The sequence below is a fragment of the Malus domestica genome, chromosome 01 (assembly GCF_042453785.1).
Source record: "Malus domestica chromosome 01, GDT2T_hap1".
Lineage (NCBI taxonomy): Eukaryota > Viridiplantae > Streptophyta > Magnoliopsida > Rosales > Rosaceae > Malus > Malus domestica.
This window is the reverse complement of record NC_091661.1, coordinates 30,709,215-30,733,126: the sequence shown is the minus strand read 5'-3', so window position 1 is coordinate 30,733,126 and position 23,912 is coordinate 30,709,215. Positions and strand designations below refer to the sequence as shown.

Here is a 23,912-nt window from a genome sequence, read left to right as displayed (position 1 = left end):
AATTGAAAAGATTTACAAGCATAAGACTTAAACAATGCGTACCTTATCAATCCTTGATTAACCTTCATGGGTCCAATATTTTGCATCAACAAGTCTCAAGAAGAGATACAAAATACATCATGATGCAACCGATTTCCATGCCTTCAAACCACAACCTTTGATGGGGCTCATTGTGGAAATATTTGTCACTAATGGCATGGAACGTTATCCCAATAAACTTCATGAAACTAAATTAATTTACACATGTAGGCAAGAAAATTAACTAGTTTCTAGTACTAGATTTTATGTCATAAAAGTTCATTCATGAAAAACTTCAACATCTGTAGGCAAGATGAAGGTTTTCACAACTTCTGTGAAATAAAACTCATACTATGCCATCTTAATTAAACTAAAAGAAGTAATCCACACATATAGGCAAGAAGATTATCCCTTTTATTCTAATTAAGATGCAAAGTTGACCGAAGTAATTCAAAAACATAGTTTCATCGTCAACTAAGCCGTTGCGTCTTACTTAGTTGAAAAGGCATTGGTCAACTCCGCCCTGAAACAATACAAGAAGTCACATGGATTAATTAACTGTAAGTGACAAAATTATGAGCTTTGAGTCTTGCCAACAAATGGCACTAATTCCTTCATGACTCCCTTTGACATCAAATTAATCTCAAAAAAACCTGACAGCATACTTGAAAGAGATTAATCACATATAGAACAAGTTTTATTCCACCACAAGAATATCAAAACTTATCATTATGGAGTCAATTACTCAAAAGCTAAATTGCTCAAATGTTTTCTTAAGTTAAAATGTTCCTTTCCTTTTTATATATTTCTTTCCGTAGTACTAAACATAGCATTAAAATCATGCATTAGCGTTGTAAATACCAAATTAAATAAAAGGAACAACCAAAATTACTTTCTTTCATAGAAAACATTTCCAATATATGCCCTACATTAGCCTTGAAAAGTTTCTTTTCTTCTCCCCTTATGACATATAAAAATTACTAATCAAAACACTGTTTAAATTCTTTAGGCATAGGAAAAACCACAAACAATAATACATGTTTGAAAATTCATGCTTATCAATTAAGCCACATACTTTGAATGGATTACATACCTCATGCCTTCATATGTTTACCACTTCTTTGTAAACATATATATAATCACATGATCAACCAAAATTCTCATATAGGAATAGATAAAAATACAAATGAGAATTGTCACATAATTACTACAAACCTTATTCATTTGTATAATACCCTTGTTCTTGTCACTGGATGCTTTCTGTCATTCTCAGTCAATCCATAAATTATACATCAATTTTTCATAGTTAACTAGTCATGTATAATTGAAATGACTATTGAGATAAGAAAGCAAATTGTAGACAAACCTGATTGATTAGTCATGCATATTTCTTATGCTATAAAAGTTCGTTCACATCTCTTGAAAATTAGTGGAAACAAAACTACAATTCACTATAGTCCAAAACCCACGGCAATATTGAAAATATGTAATCTCATGCTTGAACCAAATTAGCCATACAAGCAACACTGTACACGCCATTTGCTTAACGAATGTTGCCAAAATCTGTACGACTTACTTTCATATATGGGAATTTTATCAAATTCATTAACAGACATGTACATAGTTGACATGTATAAAACTTAGCGTATGCTTCCCTGCAACACTACTGTAATTTATGTTATTACAATCATAGGCATAACATATCCCAATAGTATTGATAATTTATAGGATATGACTAATTCTGTCTCCTATAATCAGAAAGACGTCACGACATGGTTGGATTTTACAAGAACAATATAACTCTTCATTAATCCAACATAACCATTCCTTATATAATTTATCATGAAGACCAAAAGGAAAGATCATAACAGAATTTCATATACTGATGTAATACGAACCTCTTCATTGGGCTTGTTCGACTGAGGGATCTTAAGAAATTCTCCAATGCAAGGTTAGAACAAATGTAAATACATATACATGCTATGCGAACTGTAGATACATAATTGGCTTTAGAAAATTATGTATACTTGCTTGATCAAACAATTGCTGGCACTTATGCAATTGTTTCTTGTCACATTAACGTATCACCCGTAGCAATTCATATAGAATACAATTCATGGAAAATAATATTACTTCTTATTTAATAAGCATATGCCCATTTAGATATGTATTGCCAAAATATATCCAAAATTGGATCCATATTCATGACATACTTAACCGATACAACGTATTCAATGTATGTACATGCTCTACAATAATTAGCACATCACTCATGCAAGTATATCTTTATCTTATTACCAATTTAAGCCTTCAGGGATCAACCCAAATATATATCAGCCAAAATACCATAAACCATCATGGAAATCAAAGTCAATGAAACAAACCATTTTGCTTTGGGGAGATGACTTCGTTCTGCTTGCTAATTGGAGGGAGCTCTTCAGTAAGGTCATAACAAATATAGCATGCTTACAAAAATTGAGATCATCAGTGGCACATGGTGAATCAATTCAACCAAAACACTAGGATGAAGATTGAAATAGAACAAAACTGTTATTCTTCTCAGTGCCTGGTTCGCGGCTTTATACTTGTGACTTGATGTGTCCCTAACGCAAGCTATTTTCGATGGCTTAATATGGCTGGTCAAAAGGAATCACTCTAAACTATATTTGAAATAGAAAAATCTCCCATGGTTTCCATTGTAAAATAGTTATGATACCATGATTTATATACAAGGATTGATACCACGATTTGCATTCGTGCCATAAAATTATTAAAATTCTTGACTAAAACCGGATGGTTATATAACTTATTAACAATCATCAATTGTACCGATTGAAACAACATGGTGGTGTTGTCAAGTATATGCAATCATATGCGGAAACGTACTATGCAGTTTTCAAGCAGGTCCAACATGGTGATGTTGCCAAATGCAATAAGGATTTAAGATCAAAACCGCAGTCCAAAAAGAAAGATATTATATAACCAAACTTCAAACCTAATAGGTTTTAATCATATAACCAGTGGCTCTGATACCAATTGTTAGCCTTATGAGGTTATACAATTAAAACACAAACGAATGAGTAACTGACCTGATTCCAACGGCGGCCATGGAAATCAAACACAAAAGTAGTGGGGCACAACAACACCAGGATCTTCTTTAAACTCCTAGCCGGATACAACTGCTCTATTGGAAGCATTATGTTGTGTGTTCTAGGGCTTATAGGGACCGGTGTTTTATATAGGCTAAAAGCTAGGGTTTCCATCCATAAAGGAAACCTAAACTTTACTTTCTTAACCTCCAAGTCAAGTATCATAATCATATTCAATTAAGGATTTCATCAATCCTATTTCCAATATAAGACACCTTATATAGGATTGATATCTTTAAGAGATCAAATCACAATCAACATTATTCTCCAATATTACATTCCTATTACATGTAGTAGACCACTTAAAGGTCAATTTATAATAGATAAATCCAACAAAAAAAACATGAGTGCCCTTGTTGATTAATCAATTAGTTAACATTTTATCAGTTGATTAAAAGCATTCTTGCATTTTGCGTTTGATTTCTCTCTCTCTCTCTCTCTCTCTCTCTCTCTCTCTCTCTCTCTCTCTCTCTCTCTCTCCCTCCCTCTCCTGATATCATCCCTTGTGTGAAAATAAATTAGTTCTAATCTTTTTCTCTTCTATGTAATAACACTGTCCACTTTGACACTATCGTCATCATATATTTGTGAGGTGATGGTGTCGGAAAAAGTACACAAAGCATCGGCATGTATTCAAACAGCACCTTATACGAAAAGTACACAGAAAAATGCAAAGTGAAAACAATCTTCATTATAAGATGCCCAGATGCTACAACAGAACTGACAGAAAAAAATAATCTTGCGAATTCGGCTACATGCCCCTTACCAAGACTCCACAATGTAATTTCTCACTGATAAAAGCATAAAATGATAAGCTCGGAGTCCTCTGAGATCGCGCAAAAGCCTCTTTCGGGCTCCCACATTTCTCATTAGCCCGACTCCAGTCGAAGAAATTAAGGTTTTCCTGCGAGTAGGGATTGAGTATTGCCTGAGATGTCGGAAAAGTTTCCTTCTTTCTAGTTTCCGTTTGTTTCTCGGGAAAATTTAGTGATGGCAACCCGCTGTTGAGCTATCTAATTGTAATATGGGTCCTCGACTACTATCTAATTGCAATTTTAGTCCCAATGTTCCATAAAGTTTTAATTTTTTCACATCATCCTCTTAGATTTTGAAATTGTATCAGTTTAATTGTGTCTTTGAACATTTAATACTCTATTAAACTCACGAGTTTTTGTTTTATCAACAACGTACAAATGTGACTTACACGTTAACTCGTATGAGAGTCTCACGCAGCCACACTTATCATGTCATCAATTTAAGGAACGATTAAACTATCAATCTGATTGAAAGAAGAAATTTATACAATTTCAAAATCTTATTGTGCAAAATAAAAACACTGAAACTTTATGACCCATTTTAAAATTGGGGTTTTATCACCAATGATCCCTGAGATTGACCAAACTCATCATTTTGGTTCCTTACTTTCAAAATCAATCAATGTCGTTCCTGACATTCACCACCGCACATCAATTTGGTCCTTCCATTTAGATTTCGTCAACTATTTCTGTTAGTTTGCATGTATGACCCACAAATCCAATAAAATGGTGACACGTGGTTACGCAAAAGAAAGGTTTTTATCACAAATGGTCCCTGACGTTGATCAATCTCCTCATTTTAATCCCTGAGTTTCAAAAATCAATTTCGTCAATATTTTTTGTTAGTGTGATAATATGGTCCAATCATATGGCGTCACATGGATTAATTATTAAAAAATATTTTTTTTAAGATTTAAAACATGGATATGAAAGGGAACGCACCATGACACCACTAAAGCTCTTGTCCTCCATGAACTTACTTCTCATTCTCTCTTGTTGGTTATAATCCTATCAAATTTGAATTGAATTTGGATTTGATTTTATCGAATTTAGATTGGACTAATGAGACCACATCAGCACATTAACAAAAAATATTGACGAAATTTTAATGGAATGACTCTATTGATGTGCGATAGTGAAGGTCAGGGACCAAATTTATTGATTTTTGAAACTCAATTACCAAAATGAGGAGTTTGATCAATGTCATGGACCATTTGTGATAAAAACCCTTTTTTGTGTAATCCACGTGTCATTATTTTATTGGATTTGTGGGTCTCACATGCAAACTAACAGAAATAGTTGACGGAATCTAAACGGAATGACCAAATTGATATGCGGTGTTGAATATCAGGGACAATATTGATTGATTTTGAAAGTGAGGGACCGAAATGATGAGTTTGGTCAATTTCAGGGATCATTGGTGATAAAAACCTTTTAAAATTCACTCCAAACTTATGTAGAATGTGAATTATTAATCTTTAACACATTAGTGATATACATTTCGTATGCAAAATTCAGATAACAAATGAAATTTATTTTAAATTTAAAGGCCAAATCTACAATTCAGTTATTGTCCAAGGACCAATCTTCAATTTTATTCTGTTCATAAGGAAAATTGACCGTTGTGACAGTTTGACACGTGGCGGCTATCCGCGCCTCCGCCCGCCTTGCGTTTCAGTTATTGTGTGTTTGAGACGCTTCTTCTCTCTCACACACATTCCGTTTGCAGAATCAGTAAAACCCTAATCGAGCATCTGCTCCGATCGCCGGATTCTGCCGCTGCCGTTCCAATTTGTGCTGCAAATCTCCAGTTTCTGCTGCAAAGTAAGTTCGCATTTCTTGCATCTTGCAATGAAAATATTTTTTTGGTTGCTTGAAAGCGAAAAGTTGATCATTTTTTCTTGAAAGAATGGAACTTTGTTTGTATAATTTTTGTCTCCAAATCTTCGATTTCTGAACGCTGCAATGGTGAGGTGATTTCTGAAATTCATGATTTTGAAAGGTAGGATTTTTCTATGAGGTTAGGGAGGTTATGGAGGTAGTGGAATGTGTGGATGTTGGCGGTGTCGGTTGTCGAAAAGGTTTGGATGGTTGTGGGGGTAATGAAGTGGAGAAGAGGAGTAAGAGAGCTGAGGAGAGATGTGTGGAGTTAGAATTGGAGATTATGAAGAGAGAGAGTGAGTATGAAGCTCTGGAGGCCAAGTTTCGGGCGCTGGAACGCGAAAAGATTGCGGTGGAAGAAGAGATTAAGGCTTTGAAGAGGGAGAGTGGTGGGGATGAAAAGAAGAAAATTTGTGGGGGAGAAAATGGGGAGGGAATTGGTGATCTGTCGGAGGAGAACGGGGAGGAAGATGAGGTCTTTCAGCTTTTGGTTGAGATTAAGGTATTGGAGTGTGAGAAGAAAAAGGCTGAAAGCGATGTTGAGGCTTGGAAGCAAAAGTTCAAGGACCTGGAATTGATGATGCTGAAGTTGAACAAGAATTCAGTCTTGAAAGGCGGGGAATTGCCGCTGGCTGGAAGGATGAAGGTGGCAGGGATAGGATCGCCAATTGTGGATTCTCTTGAAGGCAGCGGGACCGTGCAACTGAATAACAGGATTAAACTTCCAGATGAATTGCAAGTTGAAAGTGGCTTTGAGTATTTGAGAGACAAGGATATGGCTGTAGATGTGGTGGATGTTCGCTCTACATGTCTCCCCTTTGGTAATGAGATCGGCAATACGCAATCAGCAGGTATGAAGCAAATTACACTACTCACCTATATACCATGGTGATTTAGTATCTACTTTAGTCTGTCCTGTTCCCCTCCTCAAACAAATTGTTTGACAAAATTAATGAATCGATGTTCAAGTGTTGTTCGAATTTGTTATTAGAATATGGGCAATTTTGTATAATTAGTCAACCTTGTGTACAAAGTTTTGAATGAATGTCAGCATTAGCTGCATTATCTTAACAACAAGAAGCATGAAGCATTCATTTTCCTTGAAGAACACTCACATTACACGATTATATATGTTTTCACGTTCCCTAAATGAATGCAATTATTCTCTTATGAAGTTGCTTCCATTACATAACAGTAGGTTTCAATCCATGGCAGGCACTCCGTCCAATGACACACCGTGTAAGCGTTGGTATGGTATTGAGGGAGAGAAGAAAGGTGTCTGTGTAGAGCCTGATATGGAATATTCTAAAAGCAGACAAGCTAGGAAACGGTTGGCATTTGACAAAGAGGGGAGTCCTTGCAAGAAGATGGCTCCATCCACGCCTGGTGGTGGCATACCTTCTTCTCATGCTGTCATCAATATTAGTGATAGTGATGATGAACTTTTGCCTGCAGATAATCAGAAAAGCAGAAAGGTCACCATTTTGTCGGGTTCAGTATTAGGAGAAACTTTGGGTTGTGAAACGGATATGATTACAAAAAACTGTGAGCGGACACATCCTGAACAAAATGTTGATGAAGATACTGATAATATCAATGAGGTTTTTCTGCCTGCCTCAAAACCCAATAGGAAACGTGCTCTTAATATTGGTACTAGTGACTCTGAAAGTAGTGATGATGATATTCCGATTGCAAAACTCAAGAAAATGCATTTTAAGGAAGTTATACGTGACAAAGTAGGATCTGATCTCAATGACAGCTCAGTGACTGCTACTGCTTCTGAGGTTGACAATGCCATGGGTACTGTCAGTCCTCCCAGGCGGCATCTTGTTAGGTTGAGGAAATGTGGGGAAAGAGGCGGTGCACGAGAAGACTATTCAACTCAGACTAGTGAAACTAAATATGATCAAGAAAATCTGGCAAATGAGGATGTTGAAGATGATAACTTGGAAGAGGTTGGGTCCGAAAGTGAAGGTGAAAGCTTGGGTGGATTTATTGTTGAAGATGATTCTGATGTTTGTGATGCTCATGATGCTTCTACAGAGTCTGAAGGTTCCTCAGATGACGATGTGGACTTTGATGAGATTCTATCGAAATTTCAGAGGAACAAAGATCAGAAATCGAAGTGGGAATTTGAGGCAGACATGCTTTCTGCATTTGGTAAGGATCCGGAGCTGTGCATGAAAGCTGTATGTGCTCTTTATCGACAGCAGACTTCTGAAGAACAATATAGCAAGGAATCATTGTGCACCAATAGTCGTGGTTTTAGCAAGTTCGATGCTTTCAAGTAAAAATTTGAAATGTGGTTTATGTGTTTATAGGATTAAATTATTGATTCTACGTGTTCCTTCAATTATCTTGCTGCTGATTTTCTGTTCTCCCATTTCACAGGGGATCTTTATTGGCCGAGTTTCTCACCAACGGAGACCCGAACGAAGATCTCAATAGAACTGTGGAGGAGTTGCAGGCATATGACGCGAACGGCATTGAAACGTGTAGAACATTTGCGAGTCGTTACTCTAAGCAACTGTTTGCAATCTACAAGAACGAAGAGGATCCTCTCTTTCTACCATCTTGATGGGGAATATTATACATGGTCCAGATCATCTGCCAGAAGTACTTCCAGAGACCAACCAGAGGGTTTCCAAATGCTTGTAAACATCTAGGTCCTTTTGGTTTCAATTGATCATGGTGGTTGTATTTGTATATAACATCTAATTAGGAATATCTGAAAAAATTAGGTCACTTAACGTTATTAACGTCGGATGTTTTGTGTCCACATCTACATTTACCCAGATAGTTTCCAATTTCTTTTGCCTTTCGTGGTCATTAATATTTCGCCAAGAATGAAACATGCTACCTATCTTGGGTCGCATGAGGACTTGAAAGGGGGACGCAAATGTAGCTCCAAACCTAGTATGTGCACGTGTTTAAACTTAGCAGTATGGCCGAGTCTGATTGGTCAGAGATATCAACATCTTGGTGTTCGCATTTCATGTAAATCTCTCTCCTCAAGAGGTAGACTTGAATAAAATGGGGCATGAAGATGGTGATGTCTCAAACCTAGCATGCCTCATCGTGTGTTCAAACACGTATATTATCTAAGCTCATGCTAGAAAGTAAGTCCACCAAGCTCATGCTAGAAAGTTAGTCCACCTGGGGCACAACTAAGCAGTGGCGGATGCTTAGCCTGAGCAGAGCCAAAAAAACAAGACAAATTATCTAAGCTCATGCTCAATCTCTTAATTTACCTATAATTAGTGCCATTATCAAATAAAAGAAGTGTATTTTACTCGGGCAATCTTTCAATTTTTTTAAAGTGAGGTTGTCGAGTACTCGGCCAACCCATACCTATTTGGTGATTAGCTTACATTCTCACCCTTTGTGCCATTTTAATTATATCCTTAGGTTAGTATTGTTATAATGACAAAAAGATAAATCATATATGTATAAAATTGAGAGGTCAAATTTATTAGACATATGGAAGAACGGAGGTTAATGAGACTTTTATGAATGTTATATCTGCCTCTTATTAACATTAGCCCCCCTGCACAACCAAGTAGTGATCCCGGTTAATATAAATTCTCTCGTTTTGCAGGAGTGAGACCAAAATACAGAAATCTTGTGATTTATAAAATTGGTCTGCCATCAGCAGCCTGACAGAAGATTTCCCCATTTCCTATTGTTTCTGTGCACCTGCATAACTACATGCTTACAAAGTTCCTCCTACAGTGTGAGATGGGCAGCTGCCACGTAGCAGACAAGCCCTTGGAAATATGGAAAATGGGATTGTAGTTGGTGACTATATTCAACTACTCCAACAACTCACTAGATCTTGCTCCTTGCCTTAGTCACTATTAAATTCCCGAGAAAATGAATCGTTCCGAATTTTAAATTAGGGTTTCACCATTGTCCTTCTTATAAAAGGGGACCTGTGATGTGTGTTTTATATCCCGTACGATATGGAGTCATCAGTTACTAGTTTTCAAGTGGGCAGAAGAGGAAGAGCAGATCAAGAGGGGGATAAATGTGGTGTGTTCTTTAAAATGCCATTGCACTACCCAACGTATTCGAAATCCGACTACGAAACCATGCCGGAAGGGAAGCTCGACCGCCTTCTGTCCGAATACGGGCTTCCGGTTGTCGGAAGTGTGGAGCAGAAGAGGAAGTTTGCCATGGGAGCTTTCCTATGGCCTCCGTTGAATCGGTAGTTCTAGCTGCTTCCACAGCATTAGTAAAATTAAGGGTCTATATATAGCAAGCTAGCTAAACTTGTTTCTCTTGTGAGACTTAAACATATATTTTAGTACTATCTGGCTAAGCTAGCTGATGATCTCTGATGATGTTATGTGTTTTATATATGTTTTGATGGTTACTGGCCATCTCTCGACCTACTCTACAACTCTTAATTTGATTGATCCTGCCTCTAGCTCACGTGTCAATATTGGTAATACGTGGTGAGATTCGAGATCATTTAAACTACTAAGATTAGGGTTCTCTCTCCCATATATATATTTACTTTTTTAGTTCTTTAATGCCATAAATAAACTCGAGGACTCAAGAGATCTGTTGGACCAGAGGATTCACATCTCTTCCGACCAAGCCATGGTCCGTTGTTTTATGGAGAAGAATCAATTTGATTAGCTTTACAATATTCGTCCTAATGCGTATCGTTTCTAGTACATCCATTTTATAGGGTAGCAAACAAAAGGGTCACAGAAACGTAGGGTTAGGTATTTCGGTGAGATCAAAATACAAATATCACTTACGATTGAAGCTGATCATGTGATACAGATGTCCAGATCCAAAAATTTCAAAGGACAAGTACTCTAGCCCATCAATATTAGAAATCAATATAAATAGACAAACGCAATTCGGTCTGTCTCTCAATCCCAAAGACAGCTTGTTATAGTTTTACAACGTTATCAAACACCAACCCTAAACACACAAACAAACATGGTGTATATTTAGCAGAATTATTAAGGAAAAAAGAAGATGAAAGGTAAACATGGGTTGGTGGGTCCCCTAAAGATGCGGTTTGACCCCACAATCGGCCATGCACAAGAATTGGCTATAAAAGCAGAACGTTGTCGATCCAGAATTTCACTACCCTTGGGCCTCCCTTTAAGCCATTTGATTAGTCTCATAATTTAATTGGTTAATAGTGATTAGATTTTCTCTCTCTTCCTCTCTCTCTCTCTCTCTCTCCCTCTCTAGGTTAACGTTGTTGTTGATGTCTCCTTGTTTACAGGAGATCTTCAAACGTTAAACAAAGAGAGGAGGAGGAAAGGGAGAAAAGATGGCGGCAATGAACTCGTTATCTTTTGGAGTTGTTGCAATTATTGCCATCCTTTACGCTGTTGTTTTGCCCATGGCTCATGCGACCAGGTTGGCTCCGGCACCGGCACCGGCTCCGGCATTAACAAGCGATGGTAATTAGCTCTTATATTACATTTATCTCATTTTGTATTCATGATGACATTTTTATGTGATGTTTTATTTGTTTTCATACTCTTTTTTGCATTGATCCCATTTTTAGGTGTTGAGGTATGTTTGGGAATTGCTTTTTGGTATCTAAATGTCTTTTTGGAGCTTTTAGATAACCAAAAACGCTTTGATAATGTTTGACTTAAATAACCAAAGGAATGTTTTGGATGTGATTTTGAAATAGTTACTAGTGCTTTTAATTATCTAAAAACACTTCTAACAACATTTGATATAAAAAAGTTAAAAAGTATTTTGGATTAATAAGCTCTCATACTTTTGAGTGGTTTCTGGGTTACATGTTGTTTCTGAAGAAAAAAAAAAACATAGAAAAATAGAAAGCATGTTATTCGTTTAGGAACACCTTCTTATGAAAAATTTGGATGTACATTTAATAGAAGCGTAATAATGCTTATGAGCATAAGTACTTTTGAAATAAGCATTTCTAAACGTTATATCCTTAATTCTAAGAGCATTTTCTTGTGTTTTTTAGATAAGCACTTGTTGAGTGCATTCATGAAATTTTTCTAAGTGTTTTTTCATGAAGTATTTGAATTTTCAGTACATTATGCTTCTAAAAGAGCTTATGAATACAAATGCATCTTACAAAAGAAATCCCTACCGAATAAAGAAGCAATAGATTAAGGGATATCATACGTTATAATTAATGAATTTTATTGTTAATTGCTTTACTTTTGTATAAATTATTTTGCAGGGACAACAATTGACCAAGGGATAGCATACGGTCTGATGTTACTGGCACTAGTGCTCACATATCTCATCCACTAAATTGCACCGGCCGATAATCGATGATGATAGAGATGGAGGGACATGTACGGTGTGATGTGGTGTTTTAAATTTAGTCCGGTGTGATGTGGTGTCAGTATCCAAATTTGGTAGAGTAAAATTATGAGGATGTATTGCTAATTTGTTCAGGTTCTTGTTAAATATTCTTCCAAGTATATGGTTCTCCAACGTTAAATCTCATTAACTAGTACATTAATTTAGTAATTTAATGTGGCAAGGAGAAATGCAATCTCTGAATCTCTTACATCCCCTTTTAAGATCGAGGGGGCGATGGATATGCAAGCGAACCCAATGCCACGGGGCTGGAGCCTTCACAGAAACATCTAAGTTGGCCTCGAAACTACACAGCCGCCCGGAATCATCAGCAATTCCTTTCTCAAAGAATGACGAAGGTTCAGAAGGAGAGGCTATGGGCAGCACCATCTTGTAGGCGCAAGTGTTTAGATGCACGTGTTTTGCCTGCGCAGTTAAGAGAAAATTTGTCCCCAAGGTAGTTTACTTGCTTACCGGTAATGTTAGAAAAACTAACTACTTGAATCATATTATGTAAACTATACGTGCTATAGTGGCCAATGGTTGGACTTCTTAGCTCATTAAAGAAATAATATGAACATCAACCGCCACATCATGTGATTTACAAAATATTGTCTAAAACCATAGTCTCCCTAACATTTTCCATTTAGTAAATTTCTTGCTTTTCTTTGGTTGTATATGACCAGAAAAATAGAATGAATGTAGCCACATTGGTTAAAACAAATGTATTGTCCATGTAGACCTAAATCACGAATCTTTCTTACAGCACTTACAGTTTAAAGTAATAAATGGCTTATAAAGAAGTAATCGAAAAGAAAAGGCATACACTACATCCAATCATGACATGTATATTTGTATATTAATATATAGTTTGTCCATAATAAATTAATTTTCTCATCCATTTATATTATACGCGTGAATTAGTAGTAACAGGAAATAGCTATGTGGTCATCACATTCAAAAACTTGTCCCGTGGCGCCTTTCTTTTAGACAACCAATTCTTGATGTAATTGAAGAAAGAAAACGGATGTGTTATTTTATTAATGCAGCTTGTAATTTTGTTTGATGAATGAATGAATGCGAGAATTTAACATATCACTTACTTAGAAGTACGGAGTTTAAAATTATTTTGAGTAATGCTACACTTATATTTGTACTCTTTCTAATAGAAGTAGAGCATGCCGATGCATCTGAGTCCTATTTCAATAAGAGAGATGGTAGGGAAGAGTATCATTTTTTATTTACTTACAAGCGTAAAAAAAAAATTCTAATAAAATTTTAGCAAATTTATAATAAAAGCACTTGTGACTAAAAGTGCTTCCTAAAACAGTACTGAACGAACCAGTTGATTGCACACTTTTCAATCTCCTACACATATCAGTAGGTGTATAACACCATTCTTATGCTCACTAGGGATCAAAAGAAAAATTTAGAGAAACAGCATTTTACTTAAAGGTGCGTGGATTAGACCCTAATCCAAACTGTGATAGCACCACCAATATCATTTTAATTAATTGTTTGTCCACGTGACAAATTTGACATCCATATCAGTACAATTGTGAGATCCACAGTTACCGCATCATTATTTAACGTCAAACTGATTGACTAAATATATGACAATGCCACTAACACACAAGTTTATGTAAGACATTGCAATGTTCTAAAGAAGTACGAGAATTCCACTGCACCCAAACTTAAGGGTGCTAAACGTAATTAACCCAAAAATTTAGCCAAATAAGCCAAGGGCAGAACCTAGACGTATCTATGTCTGCTAAAACTGAGCAAAAAAAGTAAACATCCAAAACTAGAGGAAAAATCTCTTGTATCTGCAAAACTTGTAGCTGATCTTCTGTACCAAAATCGTTTCCTCATCCTTTGCAAAGTCACGGGACGCCGCATCAAAGGACACATTCGAAGGATCATAAGAGGAGAAAAAATGAATCTGCCTCACTATCATGAAGCTGCGTACCGCTGATGGAGAACGTACTTCACAACTTCATAGAAGGAAACCACAATCCCAACAGAAGGGCCTGCGCGGGCAACACGAGGGCCAACTCCTGTGAACAATCCCTTCAGACCTCCACCCCTGTACCAAAATAAAACATTATGTAAGTGTCATTTCCAGGAAAGAACTAAATAAATCGTCGGAAAATTTATAGATTAGAGGGATACCTCCAAATCTCCAGAAGTGTTTGCCGCGTCGTCATTTTCATTGCCCTGATTGGATCGTTCTGATATTTAAATTTGAAAAATAAATAGTTAAGAGCAGAGTGAAGATATACAAAAAAGTGCAATAATTTTGCCCAACAATGCGTTTGGAATTGCTAATGCTATTATCATAAGAAGAACCATCAAACAGCACCGTCGCTATGCTATTTTTTTTTCTTAGATTTCATTCATCTAATCAGTTTTTGAAAAGTTTGGTAAAAGGATCAACCACTTTCACTTTTTCGGTTTCCTTTGTGTGGTTTTCAAAACTTTCATAAGCATCACATTTTCATCAAAAGAAGTTCCTGAGAGATCCATTCAGAACAGAACACAGAGAAGCAAATTACCTCTATCTGCCTTCGGGTTTTTGCAACATCCAACGGACATGTAGCTGCAGCAGCAAGGCTTCCTGCAACAAAAGCAGCGGAAAAATTTGCCCCAAGGATATTGAGTGCGCTGGCTTCATCACCCACCAGACCAAGAAGTTTTCTCCTGAGCTGTTCAGACAGAAAAAAGATTTTGTTAAAGCAAGTAAAGATACAAAAGAATAAGCAATCAGAAGAATGAATCCTTACTGGCTCAAGGGTTGCCCAACAGATTCCTGAGAAGGGAACATCACGAGCAAGTTGTGCTCCCATACCCGTCCACAGGACACAATAACCTTGCACTGTTAAAGGAGAGACTATCAGAATCATTAACTTCAGAAGAACAATACCTGAAGCCAAAGCCGCAACCTGCCATCAAAAAAATAATATCTGAGAAATGCAGGAAAAATGGACTTACAGTTGCTCTGCACATTACTTGTGGTCTTGACATGAGAGATGACACCAAATAAAGTCTTCAAAACACCAGGAGGCTTCCCGCCATTTTGTATCACTTTGAATGCCTATTAACAAATTTTGATAAATTAAAATAAATAAATAAATAAAGGTACGAGAAGCCTCCACAACTCGGCTCTGAAAGCCAGACCAAAATTTGCGAAAACAAATCTAAGAAAACATCTATAATATAAAAGTAGAACGAAATTAAGCTTAATATGAAGTTCTAAACTTCTAAGTTACCTGCATGCGAGTTCTAGCAAGTTCAATAGGATAGCAAGTTGCACAAGCTAACGAGCGTGCCAAAGAGCCGGCAACTAGCGGGACATAAGCTGTTGTGCTTGGTGCATTACGAGCAGTGAATTCCTCTAATTGGTTGCGAAACACATCATAGCATGGTAGGTAAATTCCCACCTGATTAACAAAAAGGCGAGTCACATAAATGAAAGATCAATGGCATGCCCAAGAGGAAACCAAATAAGACCTGATAACATTAAAAACTTACTGTTGGAACAGCAAGGGCTAACCCTGCATTTGTGCCTCGCCATAGCCTTGAAAATCCTTCCTGCAATATCACTCTCCAAAGTCAAAATCACAGACAGGTACAGTGAAGATGAAGGTGACTACTTAAACAGGCATGGATAAGCACCATGCATACATATCATGCTTTACGAACACGAACTAACATAGCAATATAATCACGAATAAGCAGGTGCACACTTTTAACTACAGTTCTCTTTTCATGAACATTTGACATCATTAGTATAACGAAAACAAAGCCGCAAATCCACCAACCTGTCTAATGATTTTGTAGAAGACATCCAATGTGCCTTTGTACTGAAAGCAATCTGGAGGGCATATTGAAACAGTGCCTTGAATTCCAGCACGTGTGCATGATGGCGAACACCTTAGATCCGCAAACATCTGAGCACACAAAAATAAACTAGCAATAGTGAAAAAGGGAGAATAACATATTTCTGCCAAACCAACAGAAAATATATGCAGGAAAAGAGATGAAGAAGAATCCAAGCGGTTGCAATGAAATAGTCGGACAGAAATGTCTACATATCTCAGCCTCTTGGGAATTTTCAATTTTCAATTAAAAAAAGGGTGGGGCAACCGCAAGGCAACAAGGCTCCCCGTTTTGCGAGGGTCGGAGGAAACGTCTATCGTACGCAGACTTACCCTTGTTTTGTAAAGAGGTTGTTTCCACGACTCGCACCCCTGACCCTTCGGTCACAAAGGAGCAACCTTTCCGTTGCGCCAAGGCTTGCCCTCAGGAAATTTCAATTTTCAATAACCTTGGAAAAATAAATACATGTAACTCCTTGTACTCACAGTACCACGAACATTACAAATATCAGCTAACTGAAGAAACCAAGACAATATAAGGTTTCATGCCGAGACAACAATGCAAGTACTAACACAACCTATCACATGATCAAGTAGTAATATGGTCTATCAAACCACCATACACGAATCTGTACGCCATTTCATTTCAGATTACAGTTAAATCACCATAACAACAGAAGCAAACCGAAAAAGGGTTAAGAATCTCATTGTCCACAAGTAAGGCGGTCATACCATGCTTGGCCCGAAATATGACATCCGACTAATGACATTACTTAGCGGATGCGAGTAAGGAACCCCAGCTGCCTGAGCTTGCAACCTCGTCTGCAACAACAAATCAACACAGCAACATTTGCTAAGTCCATGTTTCCAAATCACTCAAATAACCAAGAATTTGAACAGTCTTTCCTAATTTTGGTAGAATTTTAAATCCCATATAGCAAAAATACCCAAATTCAACATTTCAGTTCTTCCCCTCTCCTAAATTGGATTAAATCCTAAAATAAATAAAATTAAAATCAAAGGCAATGAATGATGGGTTCGTTTTACACTTTCTTCTCACTTTCTGGGAAACCAAACAGACTAAAACAAAAAATCAAAGGGCATACCTTTACAACATCAAGCGGATTAACAATAATCGCCGATAAAAATGCGGCCCCCGCCGCCGAGAAAGCTCGCTCGGCGACCCCCAATTGCCAGTGCGACGTGCTGGGGGGCTGCGCGGCAGAGAAATCCGCCCCAACCGATTGCGTTTGCTCCGTGCTCATCCATGGATTCTGCGCTCGCTCCAACTCCACCATCTTATTCGCCGCGCTCTCTCTGACCATTGTGACCCGACATAATTGAATTAATTTTGTTTTTAAATGAGAAATTGGAAACAAATAAAATAAAATAAATAAATAAAAAAGGTTTATTTTTTGGTTTGTTTTTCCGAATTGCTTGGAGAGGAGGAAAGTAGAGAGAGGAGCAGTAAACAATAGGCTTACCAGAAAGTAAGGCGGCAAGAGGAGGGAGAGAGAGAGAGAGAGAGAGAAGGCCACGTTTGGCAGCGTTTGTGAGGGCGAGTCAAAATAATGGACTTTTTGTCACCACGTTGTTTTTTTTTTGTTTTATTAACAAACAATATTAAGAGTAATGATAATGAGTTTAGCCTCTGTTGACCCTAGAAATTACAAAGCCTACGTGGCGCGCAGGCCGAGTATATTCTAAGCTAACTACGTCCTTCGGTGATTGCGGGGCGTGCCAACTCGTCGGCCGAGGCTCGGCCGAGGAGTAAATTTGATGATGCTGCGTTGGGTCGCGCTACTGACTTCTGCGTCTTGCGATTGCGGCCGAGAAAGGAACACGTCTCGGCCTCTTGGGTTCTCGAGCCTGAAGACAAGGCTGCTATTTCTTACAAAGTTCACGAACCGAATTCGGCTTGCAATGTGCCGAATGTAATAACTGTGACACCTCACCTCGCCGAGAAGGCTAATGAGATGACCTCGACCAACAAGGATTCGAAAACCCTTCTCGACCGAGACTTGGATAGGTAATCGACCGTTCTCGCCGCAGTGCTGTTGATGCCAACGGAAGATACTGCGAGACCGACCGACTCTACGGTGACAGAGCTATCTATGCCGACTTAAGATACCACCGGTTGCTTCCACAGTGCTGTTGATGCCAACGGAAGATGTGTCAGCGAAAAAGGAAAAAAAAAAAATCTCAAGTTGTGAGAGTTTGCGCAGGGCAATTTTGTGTTGATTTTGTGGGGCCCTTTCCGATGCCACTACCTCTGTATTTATAGGAGCAAATGTTGTGTGACGCGGCCAAATAATTTTGTAGAGTCCAAGTGTAACTCTATTTTGTGGAATTGACCTTGATCCCGTATCAAATATGACGCGCATATCCTTCAGATAAACCCTGATCCCGTATCAAATACGCCGCACATATCGTTCAGATAAATAAAGCCTACCTAGGCTTTATCACATCTCACTAGAGATCTAAACCACCTAGGCTTCTTATTAAAAAACATGAGAAACCTTTAAACCCATATTGCCATCACCATGCAAAACCATCATCTCCATTGTCGCATGCCACGTGCACAAAACCAATCCCAAAAAACCATGCATTAGGATAGAATCTCCATATTGCACAATTCTTTTGCAAATTACACGTTTTGGCATGTTTGGATTTATCCCTTATCACTTCATTATCTTTACATCCCATGCATGCATGTCCAGCAAAACAAACCAACCTGATTCAAAGCTCACTTCCCCATCACAACTCTACTTGCCTCCATCCCATTTATTTTGCATAAAAACCGACATAGCTTATTAAAAAAATAATTATTACGATTAAAAATCATAATATTATCTCTTAACAATAATATCTAAACTTTCTTATCCAACGGTTGAGAACCATGCTTATTCAACGGCTTCGATTGCTTAGTCCGATGTGTAAAATCGGGTCCAAACATTGCCCCCCAGTTTCCGTGAGCTTCGGCTCGTAAGCCGAATGGTTAAGGAAATTAATTGCTCGTAGCCAACAACACTTCGTTGTATTGCCGAAACAAATTTTGTCTATCGGCATTAAAATCACCTATGTTCTGCCAATGTCATAACCTCCCTCATTTCCTTTACACATATATGCCGAGGCTTATACATGAGGTGGTCGAGGCCGAGGCCTTTGTAAAGTGGCCGAGGTCAGGACCGAAACAGAATAAGACGTCGGCCTGCCTATATATATAAACCCGTTTTACTCGGCCATATACAAATCATTCCTGACAGTGCAACAACACGATGAAACCACGTGGTCTTGATCAAAATCTCGTGGTATCGTCGAACAAGAGAAAAATTTCTCGGCAAACGAAAAGCACATCATGCTATTAAGAACTCATAGTTGAGCAAGTGTGGCCGAGAAGGTTTTATGGCATGATAATCCACCTTTGGCCGAGCTCGGCCTGCTTATATATATATATATATATACTCTCCACCGCATGGCATGAATTGATCTGCACCCATACATCCATTGAGGCATGCATGCTCTGTCGTCCATGATACCCAAAGCCACATCCAGAAGGGTCTTGTCTTCCATCATTCAAAGGGATGTCAAAAATACTTTAAAGTCGAGCACGAGCAGCTTATCATCTCCATCTTCGACGACCCGAGTGTCAACAATCATGAAAAGAAGCATGATGGCGCTGCTATATATATATATATATATATATATATATATATATATATTAAACCCAATGTCAGCAACGCAGCAAATAAACATTTCAGAAACTAGCATACTAGGCCGAGGTCGAGAAAAGGCAGGTTGAGAAAAATTAGAACGAGCTCGAGAAACATGGGGCCGAGAAAAAGGGAGCTCGGCCTGCCCATAATTCATCAATATGCTGATGTCTCCTAATATATATATATATATTAACTATGCATTATTCCACCGTTTACCATTACCAATCTTTGAAAAGCCAACCTTTGAACAGTCAACTCCATCCACGCATGGCGTTGCGAGACCTTTATTTCAAATATGGGTACGGCACGACCTCTGAAAACTTTAAACAAACTTGTGTTCATCCAAATCTCCTCAACTTTTTTGTAGTTCTTTTATTCGGCCGACTCCAAAGCCAATCTCGTCGAGTGAAGATCGGGCTACGCGAAGGCCTAACTGCAAACGTCCGTCTTTTCTCGGCTTGACTAAAGAAACAACCTTTTAAGCCGAACACACCATATTTTGAATTGCCGCACCATCTTGTTACCCCCTTTATTTCCTTGAGCATCGGCTGATCAGCCGAATGGTTAAGAAATATATTCTTATTCATGATAGCTCGGCCTATTAAGAAAACTGGCAGCTCAGCAACGCCAATTATACCATCTTCTTAAGCATCGGCTGAATAGCCGAATGGTGAAGAAAATAAATTCTTATTTTTTATTCTATTTTTTTTTTTTAGCAAAAGAAAACAAAAGTGGCCGAACCATAAAGTGGAGGAGGCCAACGATGCTTTATTCCAAGCTGAGATCTGGTAATAACGAAATTTTGAAATTGAGTTCGCCTTGAGTCAAATAAAGAATTTTCTCCAAATATTTTTTACTTGGCGAAATATTTCCCACTTTCGGCTGCCGAATATGTTGAACAATTATTATGCCCCCCAGGCATAATAATTTCGCCAATTTCGGCTTTTAACCCAAATAACTTGGCCGAATGGAATTTCTCTATATCGGCCTCATCACTAATAATCATATCGATTGGCGTGGTTTTTTTGGCTAGGCCTATGTCTCGGCCTTGTTCGTCATTGGAGCACTTTTCTGGCGAATCATTTTTTGAGTCGATTTGTGGCTCAGAAACTTTAACTTTTTCTTCTAGGCCTACCACACTTTCAGTCTCGACCGAAAAAATAGGTGGCCTAGGTTTTTCTTCTTGGCCGACCATATTTTCAGCCTCGACCGAAAAAATAAGTGGCCTTTGTTCTTCGGCCAAATTAACAATTTTCTTAGGCCGATGTCTGATTACGGCCGGAGCGAAAAATTGCCCCCCGGACTTTGGGCCTAACCATTTTTCAAATGGAATTGATCTGTAATCAGAAACATAAGGAAAATTTTCTTCATCTAGCCAGGCATTAAATCGAGCCTTGTCTTCATTTACCCATTGCCCTTGTAGTATAACAGGAGCTTTCATTTTCAACATGCAAGCGAATGACTTTTGCATCTCTCTACGGCCACGAAGAACTTTTTCTGCTTCCAAAGATTTTTTACATTCCTCATTATGTTTTTTCAATTCCTCCAGGAGCTCGTACAATCGGCTACGTTGAGCTAGATTGGAATCTTGATATATCATATGAACTTCGTAGTATAGCACTGGGTCCCACCGGGCGTGCCAAAATGTTGACCCTAGAAATTATAAAGCCTACGTGGCGCGCAGGCCGAGTATATTCTAAGCTAACTACGTCCTTCGGTGATTGCGGGGCGTGCCAACTCGTCGGCCGAGGCTCGGCCGAGGAGTAAATTTGATGATGCTGCGTTGGGTCGCGCTACTGACTTCTGCGTCTTGCGATTGCGGCCGAGAAAGGAACACGTCTCGGCCTCTTGGGTTCTCGAGCCTGAAGACAAGGCTGCTATTTCTTACAAAGTTCACGAACCGAATTCGGCTTGCAATGTGCCGAATGTAATAACTGTGACACCTCACCTCGCCGAGAAGGCTAATGAGATGACCTCGACCAACAAGGATTCGAAAACCCTTCTCGACCGAGACTTGGATAGGCAATCGACCGTTCTCGCCGCAGTGCTGTTGATGCCAACGGAAGATACTGCGAGACCGACCGACTCTACGGTGACAGAGCTATCTATGCCGACTTAAGATACCACCGGTTGCTTCCACAATGCTGTTGATGCCAACGGAAGATGTGTCAGCGAAAAAGGAAAAGAAAAAAAATCTCAAGTTGTGAGAGTTTGCGCAGGGCAATTTTGTGTTGATTTTGTGGGGGCTTTTTCCATTGCTGAATGTCTTGTATTTATAGTAGCAGAACACCGAGCCCGAGTTCCAATCCTATTCGAACTAGGTTTCCCTCTCCGGATTAACATTACCTCGATCAGTCCTATCTCTGCTAGGACTACGAATCTAGTCCTTAACTGAGCCGGATTCACCTTCTAGTTTTACTGATCTCGTCGAGGGTCCCTATTGTATTAGGACTCGACTTGCGCTCTGATTTAACCGACCTAGGCCTAGAAGCCCATGAGCTGAACGCCCCATGACCCTCTCGCCGTACGTCTTCCCGGGCCGAAAGTGATTCCTCCCTCGGCCCAAACTGTTATTTTGGGCCCAAACAAATGTTGACCCTAGAAATTACAAAGCCTACGTGGCGCGCATGCCGAGTATATTCTAAGCTAACTACGTCCTTCGGTGATTGCGGGGCGTGCCAACTCGTCGGCCGAGGCTCGGCCGAGGAGTAAATTTGATGATGCTGCGTTGGGTCGCGCTACTGACTTCTGCGTCTTGCGATTGCGGCCGAGAAAGGAACACGTCTCGGCCTCTTGGGTTCTCGAGCTTGAAGACAAGGCTGCTATTTCTTACAAAGTTCACGAACCGAATTCGGCTTGCAATGTGCCGAATGTAATAACTGTGACACCTCACCTCGCCGAGAAGGCTAATGAGATGACCTCGACCAACAAGGATTCGAAAACCCTTCTCGACCGAGACTTGGATAGGCAATCGACAGTTCTCGCCGCAGTGCTGTTGATGCCAACGGAAGATACTGCGAGACCGACCGACTCTACGGTGACAGAGCTATCTATGCCGACTTAAGATACCACCGGTTGCTTCCACAGTGCTGTTGATGCCAACGGAAGATGTGTCAGCGAAAAAGGAAAAGAAAAAAAATCTCAAGTTGTGAGAGTTTGCGCAGGGCAATTTTGTGTTGATTTTGTGGGGGCTTTTTCCATTGCTGAATGTCTTGTATTTATAGTAGCAGAACACCGAGCCCGAGTTCCAATCCTATTCGAACTAGGTTTCCCTCTCCGGATTAACATTACCTCGATCAGTCCTATCTCTGCTAGGACTACGAATCTAGTCCTTAACTGAGCCGGATTCGCCTTCTAGTTTTACTGATCTCGTCGAGGGTCCCTATTGTATTAGGACTCGACTTGCGCTCTGATTTAACCGACCTAGGCCTAGAAGCCCATGAGCTGAACGCCCCATGACCCTCTCGCCGTACGTCTTCCCGGGCCGAAAGTGATTCCTCCCTCGGCCCAAACTGTTATTTTGGGCCCAAACAAATGTTGACCCTAGAAATTACAAAGCCTACGTGGCGCGCAGGCCGAGTATATTCTAAGCTAACTACGTCCTTCGGTGATTGCGGGGCGTGCCAACTCGTCGGCCGAGGCTCGGCCGAGGAGTAAATTTGATGATGCTGCGTTGGGTCGCGCTACTGACTTCTGCGTCTTGCGATTGCGGCCGAGAAAGGAACACGTCTCGGCCTCTTGGGTTCTCGAGCCTGAAGACAAGGCTGCTATTTCTTACAAAGTTCACGAACCGAATTCGGCTTGCAATGTGCCGAATGTAATAACTGTGACACCTCACCTCGCCGAGAAGGCTAATGAGATGACCTCGACCAACAAGGATTCGAAAACCCTTCTCGACCGAGACTTGGATAGGCAATCGACCGTTCTCGCCGCAGTGCTGTTGATGCCAACGGAAGATACTGCGAGACCGACCGACTCTACGGTGACAGAGCTATCTATGCCGACTTAAGATACCACCGGTTGCTTCCACAATGCTGTTGATGCCAACGGAAGATGTGTCAGCGAAAAAGGAAAAGAAAAAAAATCTCAAGTTGTGAGAGTTTGCGCAGGGCAATTTTGTGTTGATTTTGT

At 39.3% G+C, this 23,912-nt stretch overlaps 2 protein-coding genes and 1 long non-coding RNA gene across 5 annotated transcripts; 2 read left to right on the top strand and 1 right to left on the bottom strand.

The window, feature by feature from the left end:
* The first annotated feature begins 5,698 nt into the window (after nucleotides 1–5,698).
* On the top strand, nucleotides 5,699–8,642 carry LOC103443474 (uncharacterized). The gene is made up of 4 exons (XM_008382338.4): nucleotides 5,699–5,806; nucleotides 5,989–6,714; nucleotides 7,079–8,150; nucleotides 8,255–8,642. Exons 2-4 carry the CDS (start codon nucleotides 6,015–6,017, stop codon nucleotides 8,439–8,441), a joined length of 1,959 nt encoding a protein of 652 aa, XP_008380560.3. The 5' UTR covers nucleotides 5,699–5,806; nucleotides 5,989–6,014; the 3' UTR covers nucleotides 8,442–8,642.
* A 2,339-nt stretch (nucleotides 8,643–10,981) lies between these two features.
* Nucleotides 10,982–12,309, top strand: LOC103443485 (uncharacterized). Its single transcript, XR_011583748.1, has 2 exons — nucleotides 10,982–11,295; nucleotides 12,063–12,309. It is a non-coding gene; the product is annotated as an uncharacterized lncRNA (long non-coding RNA).
* A 1,321-nt stretch (nucleotides 12,310–13,630) lies between these two features.
* Nucleotides 13,631–17,618, bottom strand: LOC103443493 (mitochondrial carrier protein MTM1-like). Of its 3 annotated transcripts, XM_017334611.3 has the most exons (11): nucleotides 17,550–17,618; nucleotides 17,172–17,382; nucleotides 16,798–16,887; nucleotides 16,009–16,137; nucleotides 15,719–15,778; nucleotides 15,457–15,627; nucleotides 15,179–15,281; nucleotides 14,971–15,062; nucleotides 14,743–14,892; nucleotides 14,360–14,418; nucleotides 13,631–14,273 (listed from the first exon to the last, which is right to left on the bottom strand). In XM_017334611.3, exons 2-11 carry the CDS (start codon nucleotides 17,361–17,363, stop codon nucleotides 14,141–14,143), a joined length of 1,179 nt encoding a protein of 392 aa, XP_017190100.2. In that variant the 5' UTR covers nucleotides 17,364–17,382; nucleotides 17,550–17,618; the 3' UTR covers nucleotides 13,631–14,140. The 3 variants fall into 3 exon arrangements, with proteins under 3 accessions (XP_017190100.2, XP_008380583.2, XP_017190103.2); XM_008382361.4 differs by lacking the exon at nucleotides 17,550–17,618 and having other exon boundaries at nucleotides 17,172–17,537; XM_017334614.3 differs by lacking the exons at nucleotides 16,798–16,887; nucleotides 17,172–17,382; nucleotides 17,550–17,618 and adding an exon at nucleotides 16,399–16,511.
* Nucleotides 17,619–23,912: the final 6,294 nt, after the last annotated feature.